Source organism: Camelus dromedarius, chromosome 5 (assembly GCF_036321535.1).
Source record: "Camelus dromedarius isolate mCamDro1 chromosome 5, mCamDro1.pat, whole genome shotgun sequence".
NCBI lineage: Eukaryota > Metazoa > Chordata > Mammalia > Artiodactyla > Camelidae > Camelus > Camelus dromedarius.
This window is the reverse complement of record NC_087440.1, coordinates 42,527,331-42,546,254: the sequence shown is the minus strand read 5'-3', so window position 1 is coordinate 42,546,254 and position 18,924 is coordinate 42,527,331. Positions and strand designations below refer to the sequence as shown.

General features: G+C 34.3%; 1 protein-coding gene across 1 annotated transcript in view; it reads right to left on the bottom strand.

Annotated features, from left to right (window-relative positions):
• TTC6 (tetratricopeptide repeat domain 6) overlaps positions 1-18,924 on the bottom strand; it is a 146,747-nt gene that overhangs the window by 43,316 nt on the left and 84,507 nt on the right. Inside the window, exons 9-14 of the mRNA XM_064486402.1 lie at positions 16,362-16,454; positions 14,199-14,273; positions 5,202-5,575; positions 3,167-3,629; positions 2,730-2,859; positions 1,804-1,976 (exon numbers count right to left, since the gene is read on the bottom strand). Of these exons, the coding sequence (XP_064342472.1) occupies positions 1,804-1,976; positions 2,730-2,859; positions 3,167-3,629; positions 5,202-5,575; positions 14,199-14,273; positions 16,362-16,454 (1,308 nt within the window). The remainder of the gene's footprint in view (positions 1-1,803; positions 1,977-2,729; positions 2,860-3,166; positions 3,630-5,201; positions 5,576-14,198; positions 14,274-16,361; positions 16,455-18,924) is intronic.

Here is an 18,924-nt window from a genome sequence, read left to right as displayed (position 1 = left end):
TTCTGGTTTGTAAATAAGTTCATTTGTATCATTTATTATATTCCACACATAAGTGATGTAAGTGATACCACGGGTTTGTCTTTCTCTATCTGACTTACTTCACTAAGTATGATAATCTCTAGTTCCTTCCATGTTGCTACAGATAGTATTATTTCATTCTTTTTAATGGATGAGTAATATTCCGTTGTATATATATACATCTTCTTTATTCACTCATCTGCCATGGACATTTAGGTTGCTTACATGTCTTGGCTATTGTAAACAGTGCTTCTACGAACTTTGGGGTGCATGTATCTTTTTGAATTATATGCCCAGGAGTAGGATTACTGGATCATATGGTAACTCTATTTTTAGTTTTTAAAGGAAATTTCATCCTGTTTTCCATAGTGGCTGCACCAAGTTACATTTTCACCAATAGCATAGGAAGTCTTTTCTCCACACCCTCTCCAGCATTTATTATTTGTAGACTTTTCAATGATGGCCACTCTGACTGGTGTGAGGTGATACCTCACTACAGTTTTGACTTGCATTTCTCTAACAATTGACAATGTTGAGCATCTTTTCATGTGCCTGCTGGCCATCTAGATGTCTTCTTTGGAGAACTGTATATTAAGATCTTCTGCTTATTTTTTTGATTGGGTTGTTCATTTGTTTTGATATTAAACTGTATGAGCTGCTTGTATATTTTGGAAATCAATCCCTCGTTGGTCACATCATTTGCAAATACTTTCCCCCATTCTGTATGTTGTCTTTTTGTTTTGTTTATGGTTTGCTGTGCAAAAGTGTTTCTTTGATTAGGTCCCATTTGTTTATTTTTGCTCTTGCTTCCATTACTCTAGGAGATGGATCAAAAAAAATATTGCTGTGATATATGTCCAACAGTGTTCTGCCTGTTTTCCTCTAGGAGTTTTATAGTATCTAGTTTTACATTTAGGCTTTTAATCCATTTTGAGTTTATTTTGTACATGGTGTTAGAGAATGTTCCAATTTCATTCTTTTACATGTAGCTGTCCAGTTTTCCCAGCACCACTTATTGAAGAAACTGTCTTCTCTCCAGTGTATATTCTTGCCTCATTTGTTGTAGATCAATTGACCATAAGTGTGTGGGTTTATTTCTGGACTTTCTATCTTGTTCCATTAATCTGTGTGTCTGTTTTTGTGCCTGGATAATACTGTTTTGATTACTGTAGTTTTATGGTGTAGTCTGTAGTCAGAAAGCATAATTCCTCCAGCTCCGTTCTGCTTTCTCAAGATTGTTTTGGCTATTTAGGAGTCTTCTGTTTTAAATTTTTTGTTCCAGTTCTGTGAAAAATTTGATAGGGATTGCACTGAATCTGAATACTGCCTTGGGTAGTATGGTCATTTTTAACAATATTGATTCCTCCAAACCAAGAACATGGTATATCTTTCCATCTGTTTGTGTTGTCTTCAATTCTTTCATCGGTATTACAGTTTTTGGAGTACAGGTCTTTTGTACTCCAAAAGGTATGTTTATTCCTAGGTATTTTATTCTTTTTGATGCAATGGAGAGAGCTGGAAAAGTCAAGTCCCCTTCACAGCTGTCTCAATGCTCCCACACCCAACTCTGATATGAACCCATTTATTCACTAATAATTTTTTTAAAATATTGACATAATGTCAATAACAGTCCCAGAAATGAATGCTCCAGGCTCTAACCTATAATAAATTAATTTTGATTATACAACATATACAAAAGAATTTCAACAATTTGCTATAATATTAGGATAGGAATATCATCCTCTAAAATATATAAATGGCAACATTCTATGTGATACAGCTTACTTTAGAAAAGTCATCAATGGCCAGTACTTTGTTTTCTACTTCATACATCTCACCCCTCCTGAAATATGTATCAGCATCCATGGGCTTGCACTTAATTGCCTGAGTGTAGTTTAGAATCGCCAAAGTCATGTCTTTTTTTCTTCTGAAAATTTCTGCCTTTGAAAGATATGCCTCTAAAGAAAATTAAAAAGTCAAAATTTAGTGTTACAGTTCTAAATTTTAAAAGATTAATTCTTCTCCCTCCAAAAAATGTAGTCTCAGAATAGTGTTTCTCTATTATACCCTTTTAAACATTTAATTTAAGATTTGTTATTTATTTCAACAAAGCAAAATCATAACCTTTTAATGTTCATAGTAAAAGGTTAGATTTTGATGGCAGAAAATTTTATGGACTTTTAGCAGAGATGAGCATAGATTAAAAAAACATTTATTAAGCTCATTATTTTCCAGGGGTATGTTGTAAGTGCTAGGGATACAAAGATAAATACGACATTTTCTCATTCCTCAAATCTCCCACGTCTAGTAGTTTAAGTTGGTTAAAAGACGGTACATAAGCACAGATGTATACATTTCATCCATATGAGAAGTCTTAAGAACATTATAACACTAATTCAAATTAGGTTTGTACATTGTCTCTGTAATTCAAAATTTTAACTTTATATTCCTCTTATGGGATGAGCAGTAAGGAACCAATTTATTGTAATGTATACCAAAGATATCAACATTTCAAATCATGATGAGTATTTTTAAAAATATATATAGGATCACAAGAGCCCTAAATTTACAACATCAAGAATAAATTTATCTTAGAAAGTCACAACCACTTTTGGAGAATGATATGTCTTGAATTATGTATCTTTATAATAACACTAAATGACAAAATCTTAGGTAAAGATATAAGTAATATAACTGCACAGACAACCCACCTGCATTATTTTTATTATATTTATTTATATAATTCAAGTCATCCAAAGCTTCGTTAATTTTGCCTTGGAAAAGATAAATGAAATGTCGGTGCCAATAGGCATTGAGAAACAATGGCTCCAAGAGTATAGCCTAGAAAATAAATGTATAAATTCAATTTAAATTGCTTTATTAAAGGAAGATATCCTACCAAATAAATTTTCAAACATTATTGATCCCAATGGCTTTGTATGCATATAGTATAAAATGATGCTTCCCAACCTGACAAACAAAATCTAGTGTTTTTAGTGTTAATTATTTGAAAATGCCAGCAATTATAGTTTCACAATCCCACATGTATACTACAAATAGTCACTGTTCAAAATTCTAGTAAAAGTCAATATACAAATATAAGGAAGAGTAAATTTTAGTATTGTTATTTAGATTCAATAAAACTTACTTTCTGAAGATCATTCATGGCACTCTGTAACTTTCCCAATTTCCTGTAAAGAGCTCCACGCCTACAGTATAAAAATGCAGGATATTTCTTCTTACTATTTATTTCTTCGGTCAAGATCTTCACTTCGGATTCATAATGTCTAACGACCTCTGGAGGCAGATCAGACTTCAGACAATCACTCAACTCTAGTTTTAGCGGCTTTTTCACTCTTTCAGGAAAGTCTTTATCAACAGATATTTTAACAACTTTCTCCCTTGTGGTTGTCTTCTCACGTTTAGGCTTAGAGAACATTTCAAGAGCCCATGTTCGAGGATCACTATTCTTTGGAATACCTCCCTTACTCTGGGCAAATTTGTCAAAATATAAATACAAAGGTAGGCTGGGACACCGAAACTGACGTTCATATAATGGAACTTTGAGCAGAAATTTCTTCTGTTCTGGAAGGATTCCGTGAGACATTGATCTAGTTTTTAAAAGAGTGATTTTTAAATTACAAAAATACAATTATTTTTATAATCAATAAAACAACTCAGCCACAGACAAAATTACTATTTGTTATTGAAATAAAATCACATGTTATTTTTATACAAAGTCCTCCTGTTCTTTCATTAACATCATATGAAGACTCTCTAGAGTTTATAAAATCAGGAGACTGTTACTAAAGATGTAGCCTTTGTAGAGAACTGAAATAAGGGGTCAGTGCTCCTTTCAGTTTAATTTACACCCCCACCCCACAACCAGAGAAAATGCAAAGGAGGTAAAACTTGATGTGAGAAAGGAGATGCCATCCAAATGGTTGGTAAGGACATGAACTTGAGGAAACGGGAAGAAGGAAACTCTGACTTCATAGTAGATTGCCAAACAAACATCCCAGACCCCACCTTTCTTGAGTAGACTGTTAAATTAGATGACTTCTAACATGCTCTCAAATGCTGCATTTCTAGGATTATCCTCCTCAAATTCTCCATTATCTACACAGTTTTCATTCAGTAATATTTACTGTGTGCTAACTGTACTGACTACACAAAAGAGAATAAACATATCCCATTGGAAAGAAAAAAAATTAAATCCCATCATTTCATAAATATTTTACTGAGTGTGTACTATGAGAAAGACCTAGTGCTAAAATTTGGAGAATAGAAGTGAGAAAAGTCAATACCCCTCCCTTCCCTTACTTTGTGACGCTTCCCGCTCGTCTCCACATTCCAATACAAGCCACTATCGTCTCTTCTGCCTAGAGTACAATAATGTCTCAACTCCCTTCCTCTACTCTTGGTCTTTCATCATCCATTCTCCACGTAGCAACCGGCGCGGTTTTTTTTTTTTTTTTTTTAAACTTAAACCAATCATGTCACTCTTTCTAAGAGATTTCCTTACTACCCAGCATGCAAATCAAGCTCTCTCTCCACCATAGGCTACAAGACTCTACATGATGAGGTCTCACATCTTTAATAACACTACTCTCATTCCTTGCTCTTTGCCCTGGAGTATTAGTCTGTACAGGGTACATCCACAGGGCCCTTGTGGTTCTCTCAAGTATGTCCAGTCAGGAGCCCCAAAAAGGCAAGGAGAGTGAAGTCAAATATTTATTCCTCTGGCTCCCTCCTGAAGGGTTGCCTCAAACAGGCCACGATCCTTGACCAAAGTTCGTAACTTCTTTCAAGGAAATCCTTTCTATACAATTCTTCTTTTCCAAGTTATAGTAATCATCCCCCTACATTTTTTTTTTTTGTCCTCTCAGACTTAGGGGTAGACATTGGCTGTATTATTTCTATCCCCAAATACTTCTCTGTCATTTGTGTCTCCTGGTGCCCTGACATCCTTGCAAATTGCTCCTTTGTTACACTTCCCTAGAATTATCCTAACTTGACTGTGCTCTGTTTACTACTGGAACCCTGACTGATAAATTATTTGGTATCAGAGATGGGCCCAGGAAATACATATATAAAAGGATTCTTCAATGGGTAAATTATAAAATTAAGGACAAAACCATAATATATTTCTTAAACTATAACCATTATTGATTAAACAAGACCTTTTAAGAGTTTTTGGAGGCTTGGATAACTCATCACACACAACTGTAAGTTTACTAGGTTTCAATCCTTTCTTCAGTTTCATGCTCTTTCTCTTGGGATAAACAATGTAACTAATGCCAGCTTGTCTAGATGCTTCAATGAGAGAGAGAGACAGGTTTCTCAAACTGCCTTTGTCCTGAATGCTGTCTAAGATAGTATCTATATTTTCTTTCACAGAGGCGGATTCCTCAGCTTCCTTTTGCTCAATCATCGGACGCTCCAACTCCTTTGCTTTCTGAATCATCATCTCTTTCATATTGCTTTGCATGTCATCTTTAATCGCTAACGGAGCTGTGGTTTCCTCCTTCTTCAACTCAACTGCAGACTTTACTCTCTTATTTATAAAGAAACAAAGAAACAGAAAAAATCAATGTAACTGTTATACATACAAAATTAATCCAGTAACAATTACTATTAATGTAATTTGGTCACCACTGAAAATTTTTTAATCTTTTTCAATATTTTTCAAAAGTGAGTTTATAAGTTAATAAGTGGGTTAGTTAAACTATAATAATTTGTTTGGTCATATGACATTTCATTAGCTAAATAAAAATAACACCATAAAGTAGGTATGCATTAATTGTGATCTTATATATTTTTAATTAAAAGAGAATGCTTGAGTAGACTGTTCTAGGAGAACATTTTTGAGATGTATATCAGATAATGTTTTGCCTATATTTTCTTCTAGGAGGGACCCCTACTTGAAAATGACACCTGCACCCCAGTGTTCATAGCAGCACTATTTACAATAGCCAAGACATGGAAAAAGCCTAAATGTCCATCAACAGACGACTGGATAAAGAAGATGTGGTATATTTATACAATAGAATACTACTCAGCCATAAAAACCGACAACATAATGCCATTTGCAGCAACATGGATGCTCCTGGAGAATGTCATTCTAAGTGAAGTAAGCCAGAAAGAGAAAGAAAAATACCATATGAGATCGCTCATATGTGGAATCTTAAAAAAAAAAAAAAAAAGACAAACAAAGCATAAATACAAAACAAAAATAGACTCATAGACATAGAATACAAACTTGTGGGTGCCAAGGGGGCAGAGGGTGGGAAGGGATAGACAGGATTTCAAAATTGTAGAATAGATAAACAAGATTATACTGTATAGCACAGGGAAATATACACAAGATCTTATGGTAGCTCACAGAGAAAAAAATGTGACAATGAATATATATATGTTCATGTATAACTGAAAAATTGTGCTCTACACTGGAATTTGACACAACTTTGTAAAATGATTATAAAGCAATAAAAGATGTTAAAAAAAAGAGAGAGAGAATGCTCTTCACATATCCAAATAAAGTACACATTCTACTTTTACTTTTAATGCAAAAAAAATTGGTATAATGGGAAAATTATTAAAATGCCTTGCACTATAAAATCAATTTGTGAGTCTACTTTCAAAAGCACTTTAACAACTTGAATTTCTATACATAGCATTCAAATATTCTCCACAATAATTTTCAATTCGGCACTTATAGGCTTAAGTAACAGAATTTCAGCCTAATATTCATTTTATCTAATCATTAGAGTCAACTTAATTTTTAGCAATATTAATATTATAATACATTAATAAATATTTTACAATTGTGCATTAGTACCTAAAACTCTAACAACACTCACTATTAATAAAAGGGAGATTAGTTCCAAGCCTTTATATAGTATATTCTGCCTATTGAGCCACTGTCAATAAATCAACTGCATTTAATTTTGCTAATAAATAATAATTTGCTATAGAAATATTTTTCTTTGTAGTGAATATAGGTCCAAATTCTAAATATAACAATTCCATACAAGCTAGTCATTTACTTTAAGATGTACTAAAGTCCAATAGAGATACTGACCCTCTGTAACTTACTACACTTCCCCCATCTCAAGAAATAACAGAGAACTACAGACTATAGAATATATGCATATGTATATATCAAGAAATATAAACACATATGAATGTACCAAGAAAACATATGCCTGAAAAAAAGTAGAACGTAAGATACGCAAATTCCCCGCGTGCTGGCTAGATATGGATTATGCAGCTCTGTAGAACACTTGGGAGGGAATTACTGACAGAATCTGCAACTATGAAGAGAACTCTCAGAGTAGGTTTGGGTTTTTTATTTGTTTTCCAGCTTTACTCAGATATCATTGATATATAACATATTAAGTTAAAGGAACAGTGTGTAAAGATACGATACACATATATATATTGTGAAATGATTATCACAGTAAGGTTCGTTAACACCTCCATCCCCTCATATAATCACTGTTGTTTTTGTAATGGTGATAACATTTAAGAGCTACTCTTTTAACAACTTTCCAGTTTCATTTATCTTATAAACGGAAGATTGTACCCATTTACCAACATCTCCCCATTCCTATCCTCCTGCCCCAGCCCTGGCAACCACTATTCTACTTTATGTTTCTGTAAGTTCAGCTTTTTAGAGTCCATATATAAATGAGGACAGTATTTATCATTCTCTATCTTTTTTATTATATAAGTTTCAGGTGTTCAACACTATATGTCAACATCTGATGCACTACAAAGTTATCACCCCTAAAAGTCTAGTTACCATCCGTCACCACACAATTGACTCCTTCAGCCCTTTTCCCCACCCACCAGACCCCTTCTCTTCTGGTAACCACCAATTTGTTCTCTGTACCTATGAGTTTATTTTTGTTTTGTTTTGTTTGTTAATTTATTCTGGTTTTGTTTTGTTTTGCTTTGTCTTAGATTCCACAAATGAGTGAAATCATATGATATTTATCTTTTTCCTTCTGGCTTAGAATAATACCCTCAAAGTCCATCCACGTTGTTGCCAGTGACAAGATTTCATTCTTTTAAATGATTATAAATCAATAAAAAATGTTAAAAAAAATTTCATTCTTTTTTGTGGCTGAGTAGTAGTATATATACATATAATATATATAATGCTGCAATGAACATGAGGTGCTTATATCTTTTTCCAATTAGTGTTTTCATATTATCTGGATAAATATCCAGAAGTGGAATAGCTGGGTCACATGGTAGTTCTATTCTTAATTTTTTGAGGACTCTCCATACTGCTTTCCATAGCGGCTGTACCAATTTACAATCCCACCAATAATGAAGGTTTCCTCTTCTCCACATCCTCTCCAACACTTATAATTTCTTGCCTTCTGGATAACAGTCATTCCAACAGGTGTGAGATGATAGATCACTGGTTTCGATTTGCATTTCCCTAATAATTAGCAATGATTAATGTCTTGTCATGTACCTGTTGGACATCTGTATATCTTCTTTGGAAAAGTGTCTATTCAGACCCTGTGCCAATTTTTTAATCATGTTGTTTTTATGTTGTTGAGTATATGAGCACTTTATATATTTTGGATATTAATCCATTATCAGAAGTATGATTTTCATATTTTCTCCCATTCAATAGGTTACCTTTTCGTTTTGATGACGGTTTCCTTCACTGTACATAAGGTTTCTAGTTTGATACAGTCCTGTTTGTTTATTTTTACTTTAGTTTACTTTGCCTTCAGAGTCAGAGACAAAAACATTGCTAAGACGGATGTCAATAAGGTTAACATCCATGTTTTCTTCTAGAAATTTTAGGGTTTCAGGTCTTACATTCAAGTCTTAGTCCATTTTCAGTTAACTTTTGTGTACAGTGTAAGATAGTGGTCTAATTTCCTTCCTTTGCATGTAGCTGTCCAGTTTCCCCAAAAACATTTATTAAAGAGACGGTCCTTATTCCATTGTATGTTCCTGGCTCCTTTGTTGCAAATTAATTGCCCATGTATGTGTGGGTCTATTTCTGGGCTCTCAATCCAGTTCCACTGATCTGTGTGTCTGTGCCTATACCATACTGTTACGATTACTGTAGTTTTGTAGTATGCATTGAAATCAGGGAATGTGATACCTCCAGGTTTGTTGTTCTTTCTCAAGATTGTTCTGGCTATTCAGGATCTTCTGTGGTTCCATAATATTTTCAGAATTATTTGCTCTAGTTCTATGAAAAATGCCTTTGGAATTTTGATAAGGATTATATTCAATCTGTACATTGCTTTGGGTAGTATGGACATTTGAACAATACTGATTCTTCTAATCCTTGAGCACAGAGTATCTTTCCATTTATTTGTGTCTTCATCAATTTCTTTCACCAATAACTTAATAGTTTTCTGTGTACAAGTCTTTCACTTCCTTGGGCAAATTTATTCCTAGGTATTTTATTCTTTTTGATGCAATTGTAAATGGGATTTTTTTCTTAATTTCTCTGATACTTCATTATTAGTTTACACCACAGATCTCTCTATATTAATTTTGTACCCTGTGACTTCATTTATTAGTTCTAACAGGTTTTTGGTGGTATCCTTAGAGTTTTCTATATATAATATCATATATCTGTAACAGATTTAATGCTTCCTTTCAAATTTGGTTGTCTTTTATTTTTCTTACCTAGTTGCTGTGGCTAGGACTTCCATATTACGTTGAATAAAAGTAACAAGAGTTGACATCCTTGTCTTGTTTATGATCTTAGACAAAAAGCTTTCAACTTTTCACCATTGAGTATATTAGCTTTGGGTTTGTCACATGTGGCCTTTTATGTTGAGGTGCATTCCCACTATACCTGTTTTGTTGAGAGTTTTTAATCATAAATGTATGTTGAATTTTGTCAAATGCTTTCTCTGCATCTGTTGAGATGATCATATGATTTTTAGCCTTTGTTAATGAGGTGTAGCACACTGATTGATAGGAGGGTGTTGGACCACCCTTGCATCCCTGGTATAAAATCCATTTGATCATGGTGTATGATCCTTTCAATGTACTGTTGAATTCAGTTTGCTAATATTTTGTTGAGGATTTTTGCATCGATGTTCAAAAAAATTTGCCTGTAATTTTCTTTTTCTTTTCTTTTCTTTTTTTTTTTTTTTGTGATGTCCTTGTCTGGTTTTGGTATCAGGGCAATTCTGGCCTTATAAAATGTATCTGGAAGGTTTCTGTCTTCTTCAGTTTTTTGGAAGAGTTTGAAAAGGATAGGTATTAAATCTTCTATGACTGTTTGGAATAATTCATCAGTGAAGCAAGCTACCTAGTCCTGGACTTTTGTTGGTTGGGACATTTTTGATTTCTGATTCAATCTCCTTACTAGAAATCAGTCTATTCAGATTTTCTATTTCTTCATGACTCAGTCTTGGTAGACTGAATGTTTCTAGTAATTTTTCCGTATCTTCTGGGTTGTACAATTTGTTGGAATATAATTATTCATTGTATCATCATTCCCTTATGATCCTTTGTATTTCTACAATATCAGTTGTAACTTCTCCTCTTCAATTTGTGATTTTATTTATTTAAATCCTCTCTCTTTTTTTCTTGGATAGTCTAGCTAAAGGCTAGTCAACTTTATCTTCTCAAAGAACCAGCTAAGTTTCACTGAACTTTTCTGTTGTCTCTTTAATCTCTGCCTCTCCTACTCATCTGGATGCATCTTTTATCTTTGTTGTGGAAGCACTCTTCATCTAGTTCTCAGGTCCTTTTCAGAGGATAATTATTCCAAATAATATAACTTTAAATTTTTTGTGTGATGGAAGGTAAGTTCAGGATCTTTCTATTTCACCATCTTAAATCCAGTCCCCCTTTCTCTGTCATTTATCATAATGCCCAATGGTCCGTGCATGTTGTTACAAAAGGCAAGATTTTCTTATTTTTTTGTGACTGATATTCCATGAATGTAGATGCAAAAATTCTCAGGAAAGTACTAGTAAACTGAATTCAACAGCACATTAAACAGATCATATAACATGATCACGTGTGATTTATGCCTTGGATGCAAGGATGATTCAACATGCACCAATCAAGAAATGCGATATATCACATTAACAGAATGAAAGGTAAGGATCATGATCATCTCAATAAAGACATAAAAAGCATTTGAGAAAGTTCAACATCCTTTGAGGATAAAAATTCTCAACAAAGTGACTACAGAGGGAACATACCTCAACATAATAAAGGCCATATATGACAAACTCACAGCTAATACCATACTCACTTGTGAAAGGTTGATTGCTTTCCCACTAAGATCAGGAACAGGACAAGTGTGCTCACTCTTGTTAGTTTTATTTAACACAATACTGGAAGTTCTAGCCAGAGCAATTACAAAATAAAAAGCAAAAAAGCCATCCAAACCTGAAAAGAAGAAGTTAAACTGTCTCTGTATGCAGATGATATGGTCTTATATAGAGAAAACACTAAACGACATGAAAAAAAATGTTAGAACTAATAATGAATTCAGTAAGTTGCAGAAAACAAAATCAACATACAAAAATCAGTTGCATTTCTATACACTAATAATGAATTATCTGAAAAAGAAACAAAGTAATCCATTTACCATAGTATCAAAAATAATAAAATACTTGGGAATAAATTTAACCAAGGAAGTGAAGGATTTGTACACTAAAAGTTACAACATACTGATGAAAGCAATTGAATACACAAATAAATAAAAGATATCTCATGTTCATGAATCAGAAGAATTAGTATTTTTGAATATCCATACTATACAAAGCCATCTATAGATTCAAGACAAACCCTATCAAAATTCCAATAGTATTTCTCACAGAAACAGAGAAAAAAATCTTAAAATTTATATGGAACTACAAAAAGCCCCAAACAGCCAGAGCAATTCTGAGAAAGAAAAAAACTGGAGGCATCACAATTCCTGATTTCAAATTCAATTACTAAGCTATAGTAATCAAAACAGCTTAGGGTGCTGTCATAAAAACAGACACAGACCAATGGAACAGAATCAAGAGTTCAGAAATTATCCCACGCATATATGATCAACTAATATTTGACAAGGGAGCCAAGAATACTCAATGGTGAAAGTACAATAAACTCAATAAACTGTCCTGGGAAAACTGAATATTCACATGCTAAAGAATGAAATTGGACTTCTACCTTACATTACTCACAAAAAGTAACTCAAAATGGATTCAAGACTTAAGTATAAAACCCAAAACTGTAAAACTAGAAGAAATCATAGGGAAAAGCTCCTTGTTGTTCGTATTAGTGATAATTTTTTGGATATGACACCAGAAGCACAAGCAACAAAAGCAAAAATAAACAAGTGGGACCACACATCAAACTAAAAAACTATCTGCAGAGCAAGATGAACTGTCATCAAAATAAAAAGGCAACCTATGAAATGGGAGAAAATATTTACAAACCATCTATCTGATAAGGGGTTAGTTCTAAAATATGCAAGGAACTTTTACAATAGCAAGAAGAGCAAACAAGTCAATTTAAAAATGAGCAAAGGAACCCAACAGAGGTTTTTTCCAAAGAAGACATACAAAGGACCAAAGGTTCATGAAAAGATGCTTAACATCACTAATCATCAGGGAAACGCTAATCAAAATCACAATGAGATATCATCTCACACCTGTTAGAATGGCCATTATCAAAAAGATAAGAGACATCAAGTGCTGGTGAGACTCTAAAGAAAAGGGAACCTTTGTATGCTGTTGAAGGGAATGTGACTGGTACAGCCACTATGGAAATAGCACAGAGGTTCCTCAAAAGAATAAGAATAGAACTACTACATGATCCAGCAATCCTACTTCTGAGTATATATCCAAAGGGAAATGAAATCAGGATCTAGAAGAGATATCTACACTCCTGTGGTCACTGCAGCATTATTCACAACAGCCAAGATATGGAAACACCCTAAGTGCCCAACAATGAATGAATAAAGAAAATGTGATATAGACAGAGATATACACACAATAAAATGTCATTCAGCCATAGAAAAGAAGGAAATCCTGCCATTTGCAACAACCTGGATGGACCTTGAGGGCATTCTGCTAAGTGAAGTAAGTCAGAGAGAGAAAGAGAAATACTGTATGATCTCACTTATATGCAGAATCTAAAACAAACTCAAAGAGAACAGATTGGTGGTTGCCAGAGGCAGAGAGTGGGGCATGGGCAAAATGGTACAAACTTCTAGTTGTAAAATAAATAAGTCCTGGGGATGATTTAATGTAGAGCATGGTGACTATAGTTAAAATACCGTATTGTGTATTTGAAAGTTGCTAAGAAAGTAGATCTTAGCAGTTCTCACCACAAGAAAAAAAAATGCATGTGGGATGATGGACGTTAACTAGACTTACTGTGATGATCATTTCACAATGTATACAAATATCAAATAATTATGTTGTACACCCAAAATAATATAATGTCATATATCAATAGAAAAAATCTTAAGGATAGTGTCAGTGTACAGGGATACAAAACAGAACAATCAAAAAATCAGTAAGAAAGAAGAATGTCAGAAATGAAATAGGAAGCAGTCTAAAGTTAAGCAGGTTAAAAGCAAGTTAGAAGCAAGTAACATGAGGAATCAAGGAAGTTGACTGTCAGATTTCAGAGAGAAAAACAGAAGCTGAGAGCTAATGCCGCTGAGAGTAAGATCGGTGCTCAAAAAGGCCTATGGATTCTTGTTGCAAAGCAAAGTACATTGCATTTGGTAAGAGAAGGTGTGGGTTTAAGTACCGGCTCTGCCATTTATCACCTGACCTTTGCTTTTTCACATATAAAACAAGCATAATATCTGTCTCATCTTCCTTCTCATCAGGATGTTGTGAGGTCAAGATCAACCTGGAATAGTGTCCATGAAAATGCTTTAAAACTGGGAGCCCGATGCACGTGTAGATCAATACTGTAAGTGACTTGACTTATAATATACCGAGTAAAGTCAAAGTGTGAATATGAGACACTTCCATGAGATTTTGAAAATTGGCCCTACCAACAGCTACCAAATACACACTGGAATCCAAGATTTCAATCAACTCTGGATGAATCAACTGATGCTACCATTGCAAGAAAGCAACCAAAAAATATAGGTGGTGATTACTACTAGAAATGTAAACTTTTTTTGAATAACAGAAACTGAAAAATTATCATACCTTTAATTGTGGAGATTGTGTACTGAAATGCTTTCGGATATTTTCAAATGATGCAGATTTTCTTAGGAAAAAAAACTGTGAAATAATCAAATGATAAATATGCATTGACTCTAGATATTATTTGGCAAACTGAAATATCATATGACAATTGGCTAATGATAACTGTTTTAGGTAAATTTATGAAATGCAGAAATATTTATTAAACTACAAGTTATTACTGATTTTGAAATCGTTGACTTCACAGGAGTAAACTTAAAATCCATCAATTAATTTTAAAAAGTCTATAATAATGGAAACTATCTTTTTTTTTAATTCAACTTGATATTACAAACACCAGTTTCCAGTAAGTAGCACAAGTGTGTGTTAATGGGCTGCAGATACACTGAGCCACTAACCTCCTGAGCCCTGGGACTGCACAAGTGGGATCTGGAGTGGTTGCTGTTCCCTGAACAGTCTCCTCTAAATCATGAGCAGCCTCAACCTTTTACTCCTGAAGATCACACAAATATTATTACTCACTTGAGAACTATATACTAAAAGATTTGGGAAGTACTAATATACCACATAGAGTAGCAGATACCAAAAAAAAAAATGTTTCATGTATGATGGTGAAAACAGACATAAAGAAATAATTATAATTCAAAGCAGCTGTCACAATGACTGTAAAGCTGGCATGTAAACAGGTGTAAAGAGAGCACGGGAGAGGGAGAGGTCAGTTCTGAGCGGGAAGGACCCTGGACAGACCGGCTGGAAGAGGCAGCATTAGGCCTGGCCTGTGAAAGGCAGTGACATTCCCATAGACTGAGAAGGGGCTGAGAATATCCCAGGCCAACGGGACAGCCTAAACAAGCACAGAGAAGTAGCAAGGTGCCAGATTTTAGTCCCCAAGGACTCTGGTGCAGGCAGAGTGCAGGGCACAAGGAGGTCACACGGAAGCAGCAGCATAATGGGAGGTAAGGTGGAAAATACAGTTGAGGCCGGGTTATGAGGCTTCGTTAAGCACTCTGACTCTGATCACTGGACTTAGTCTCCTGAGACTGACTGACATAATTATTCCTGTGTTTAAAGAATATTGCCGGGGGCAGTGGGGAGGAGGGATTAGAAACAGCTGCTAAAAATGGGAGTATCTGGCAGGTAGGTATAAGCAGTGCTACAATAATACCCAAGCATCCCAAACTGCAAAGTGTCATTGTTGGTTCAGTTATTTTTTCAAGTGATGGTCACTGTTCCAGGTGCTGTGGATGAAACAGTAAACAAGAATGATATGACCACCAACCCCCACATATCACTCAAGCTGGCGAGAAATGAAAAGATCAAACATCCATAAGGACAGTGAGTAAGTGCTATAAGGAAAACAGCGAAAGTCATCTATATTACATAGGAAAATCACCCCCTCCAAGAAAAAAAAAGTATTATCTGACTGTATGAGGAATAAGGAAGGAGGCATAGGCACATGTTAAACCTAGTGAACTGACTAGAATAGGGATGTGATTTGTCCCAGGTCAATAAGGCTCCCTACTATGTGGCCCTCAGCATCCCAACATATCATCAAGGTGGGTAGAGGGCTGAAGGCCCTGAGGAAAGGGAAATAAAACCATTTCCTATTTGTCTCCCATGAAGTTCAAGACATTTATTAAACCAGTGATATAAATTTCATACCCTTCTTCTCTCCTCAATTGCTATCTCTTTATTCTCTAATTGTGTTTGTTACTTGATTAGTTTACTTGGATACACCGTAGTGATAATAAAGTTATGGGCATGAGTCCAATCACCACTTAGAGAATTCAACTTTACTCTGGTTCAGAGCCATAAACAATTTCCCTTTCCCCATTTGGTCAAAAGATTCATAAACATGTTCCTTTGATCATTTAAGGCTTGAGCAAGCAGTGATACATGAGTGCAAAACCAGACATTTTAGAAATTTTAGGAAAACTCACAGCAGATACCCTGCTACTACTTAGTAAATAACATCTTCTGAGTGTCATAAAGACAACATATTTGAAAAAGAGGAACTATGTCCTCAACAAAGACACCAGTGAATGTTCTGAGGCATTTCCCAGAATGAGGAAGCACCAAGAAATAACTTCTGAAAACACTAGAAATATCTGAATTGTAGTCTGATGAAGCAACCAACCCACAATTCCAAATAAAAATTATACATACCCTAGAACTTCTCCTACGCTGATTAAATGTAACAACACTTTCCTTGCTTTCAGATGTAAATTTCTCAATTAAAATTCTGCTTGCTTGCACACTCTGTGATAAAAAAGGTAAGTTTTAAATTATATAGTGAAATATTTTTAAAAGCCTATGATTACTGTTGCTTCATAGTACAACATTATTCCCAAAAGAGTAATGTATAGGAAAGGTAGAATTCCAGAAAACACCAGAGATACATCAAAGTCCAGTTGCAACCTTAGTATTTAGCCAAAACCCACAATTTGGCTTCATCGTTGGACTTTAGCCAAATAGATACTTCTGTATTATTCCTGTCATCCCTGTTCTTAGGAGCAATGATCCTGTGACGTCATAGGTTAGCACTGAATCTATTTAGCATACCAACATCAGGATTATGAATAAAACATAGCATTTGGACTTATTGTCAATATGCGACTATTCACTGACAAATACAAGTAGGCATTCTAAATGTTAACTGGAATGAAAATTTCCTTAAATGCTTTATAGTTTGAACTCTATCAGTCAGTTAAGTTATATTATGTATATTTATTGCTGTAAGGGTAACCTGCTGCAATAATTACGATAATTATTAAATGTGCTACTTCTCTATCTTGTAATCAGTGATTTGGATATGCAGAAACAAATAGAAGACCTAAGTTTCATAGCCTGGTGGATTCATGGTGAATTAAATCATTTTGCTGCTTTGTTTGCTGAAAGTTTTAGGTCTCAAGTAACATTTCAAGTTTTTTAAATATTTATTCAATAGAAAATCAGCTTTTAAAAGTATCATGTAATTATCACTGAGAATGGAACAGATATGGAGAAGGATACAGGTAATTTAGGAATCACCAGCACTGAATTTTTACTCATCCTCTCTGTTGCATTTTTGGAAAGTAGCTACAGCACAATGGAAGGTAAGAGAATTACCAGACACAGAGGAAAGATACTTGGTAACTTTCATCATTATTCTTCAAAGACAAACTATGCGACACACAGGAGACTTTGGAGCTATTCTGTCATATGCTTACACAAAATATTCAAATAGCAGCTATTACATATTTAAAAGAATGCTTTTAACAATAACAAGGACCAAAACTTTAATACTGTATTTTACAGATATCTAAACAGCAGAACTTACTAATAATCAATGATTGCTTTTTAAAAAGACAATGTGGTTCATATGCTGGGACCTGTCAGGATGTTGTCCATACTAATGTGCCTTGAGAGGGCAATTATAGCATTGCTCACATATACATGATATAAAAATTCTCCTGCTCTACTCCAGGGATATTGTTAAAATTATTATGCATGCAGTAAGAGCTGGGAGGCAGATGGAAATGGAAATAGTTTTGCTACCTTAAAGGTCAATTATGACTTCTGCTTCTAATTTTTGGAGGCTAGGTAATTCAGCTAAGAACAACTAAGAAAGCTACATGATAAATATATTCTTCAAAGCAAGAGCTTACAGGATGATGAAGAGGTACTGGGGCCAGAATATAGAAAAAGCAAAAACCTGGAAAGGTAAACCCAGTTCAAAGATGCTTTTGTTTACAGGATGTTTGCCAAAAAGGGGGCAAGGATGGCAGAAATACAAGCCCAGAGTCTCCCTGAAGTGTGGAAGCTGATTTTATATACACAAAATATACAAGTATCCATGGCTGCAGGGACACTTTAGGGCTACACCCTCAGATTAAGAGTGAATGTAAGTAAATCAACATTTGTGTAGACTTTCAACATAGGCTCTGTCACAAAAGTGATCAGAGACACTCAAGCCTCAACCTTAGATTTAGGCTGAGTAGTAAAAATCTCAGGTTCTGACAAAAATTTTTCTCCAGAAAAAGGAACTGCCGTGGTAGGTCTCAACTATATCCTAAAAATAGTGTTTTAAATACAGTGATAAACATTTAAAGACAGACAGGTACACAAAGAAAGAAAACACCAGAACATACTAGATTTGGAGAAAAAAAAGAAATTCTAAAATGAAAAATACAAAAACAAATTAAAAAATACAGAGAACAGGTTTAACAGTATACTAGATACAACTGAAAAAAGAATTTATGAGCCTGAACTGTAAGATAGATCAGAAGAAATTGTCCAGGATCCAGTATCAAGAGAAAAAAACGTAATTAATATATGTGACAAAAGTCCCAGGAAATGAAAGAGAATGGACAGAGGCAAAATTTGAAAAAACGGTGACTAAAAATTTTCCATAGCTGATGAAGATATCAAACAACAGATTCAAAAATCCCAATGATTCCAAAACATGATAAATAAAAAGAAATCTGCAACTAGCACATTATAGTGAAACTATAGGGAAGAAAAGAGGAAAATTTAAAAGTAACAAGTTAGGGAGGATGCAGAGAATTGATTATCTTCAATGAAAAGATTCATACTTAAGACATTTCTCAATAGCAACAGTGGCCACCAGAAAATTGTGGAACATCATTAGTGTGCTAAAGGAAAATATCTGCGATAATAAAAATACTCCTCAAGTATGAGGTAATATAAAAACATTTGAAACAAAGAAAAAACAGGGCTTTTATCAATT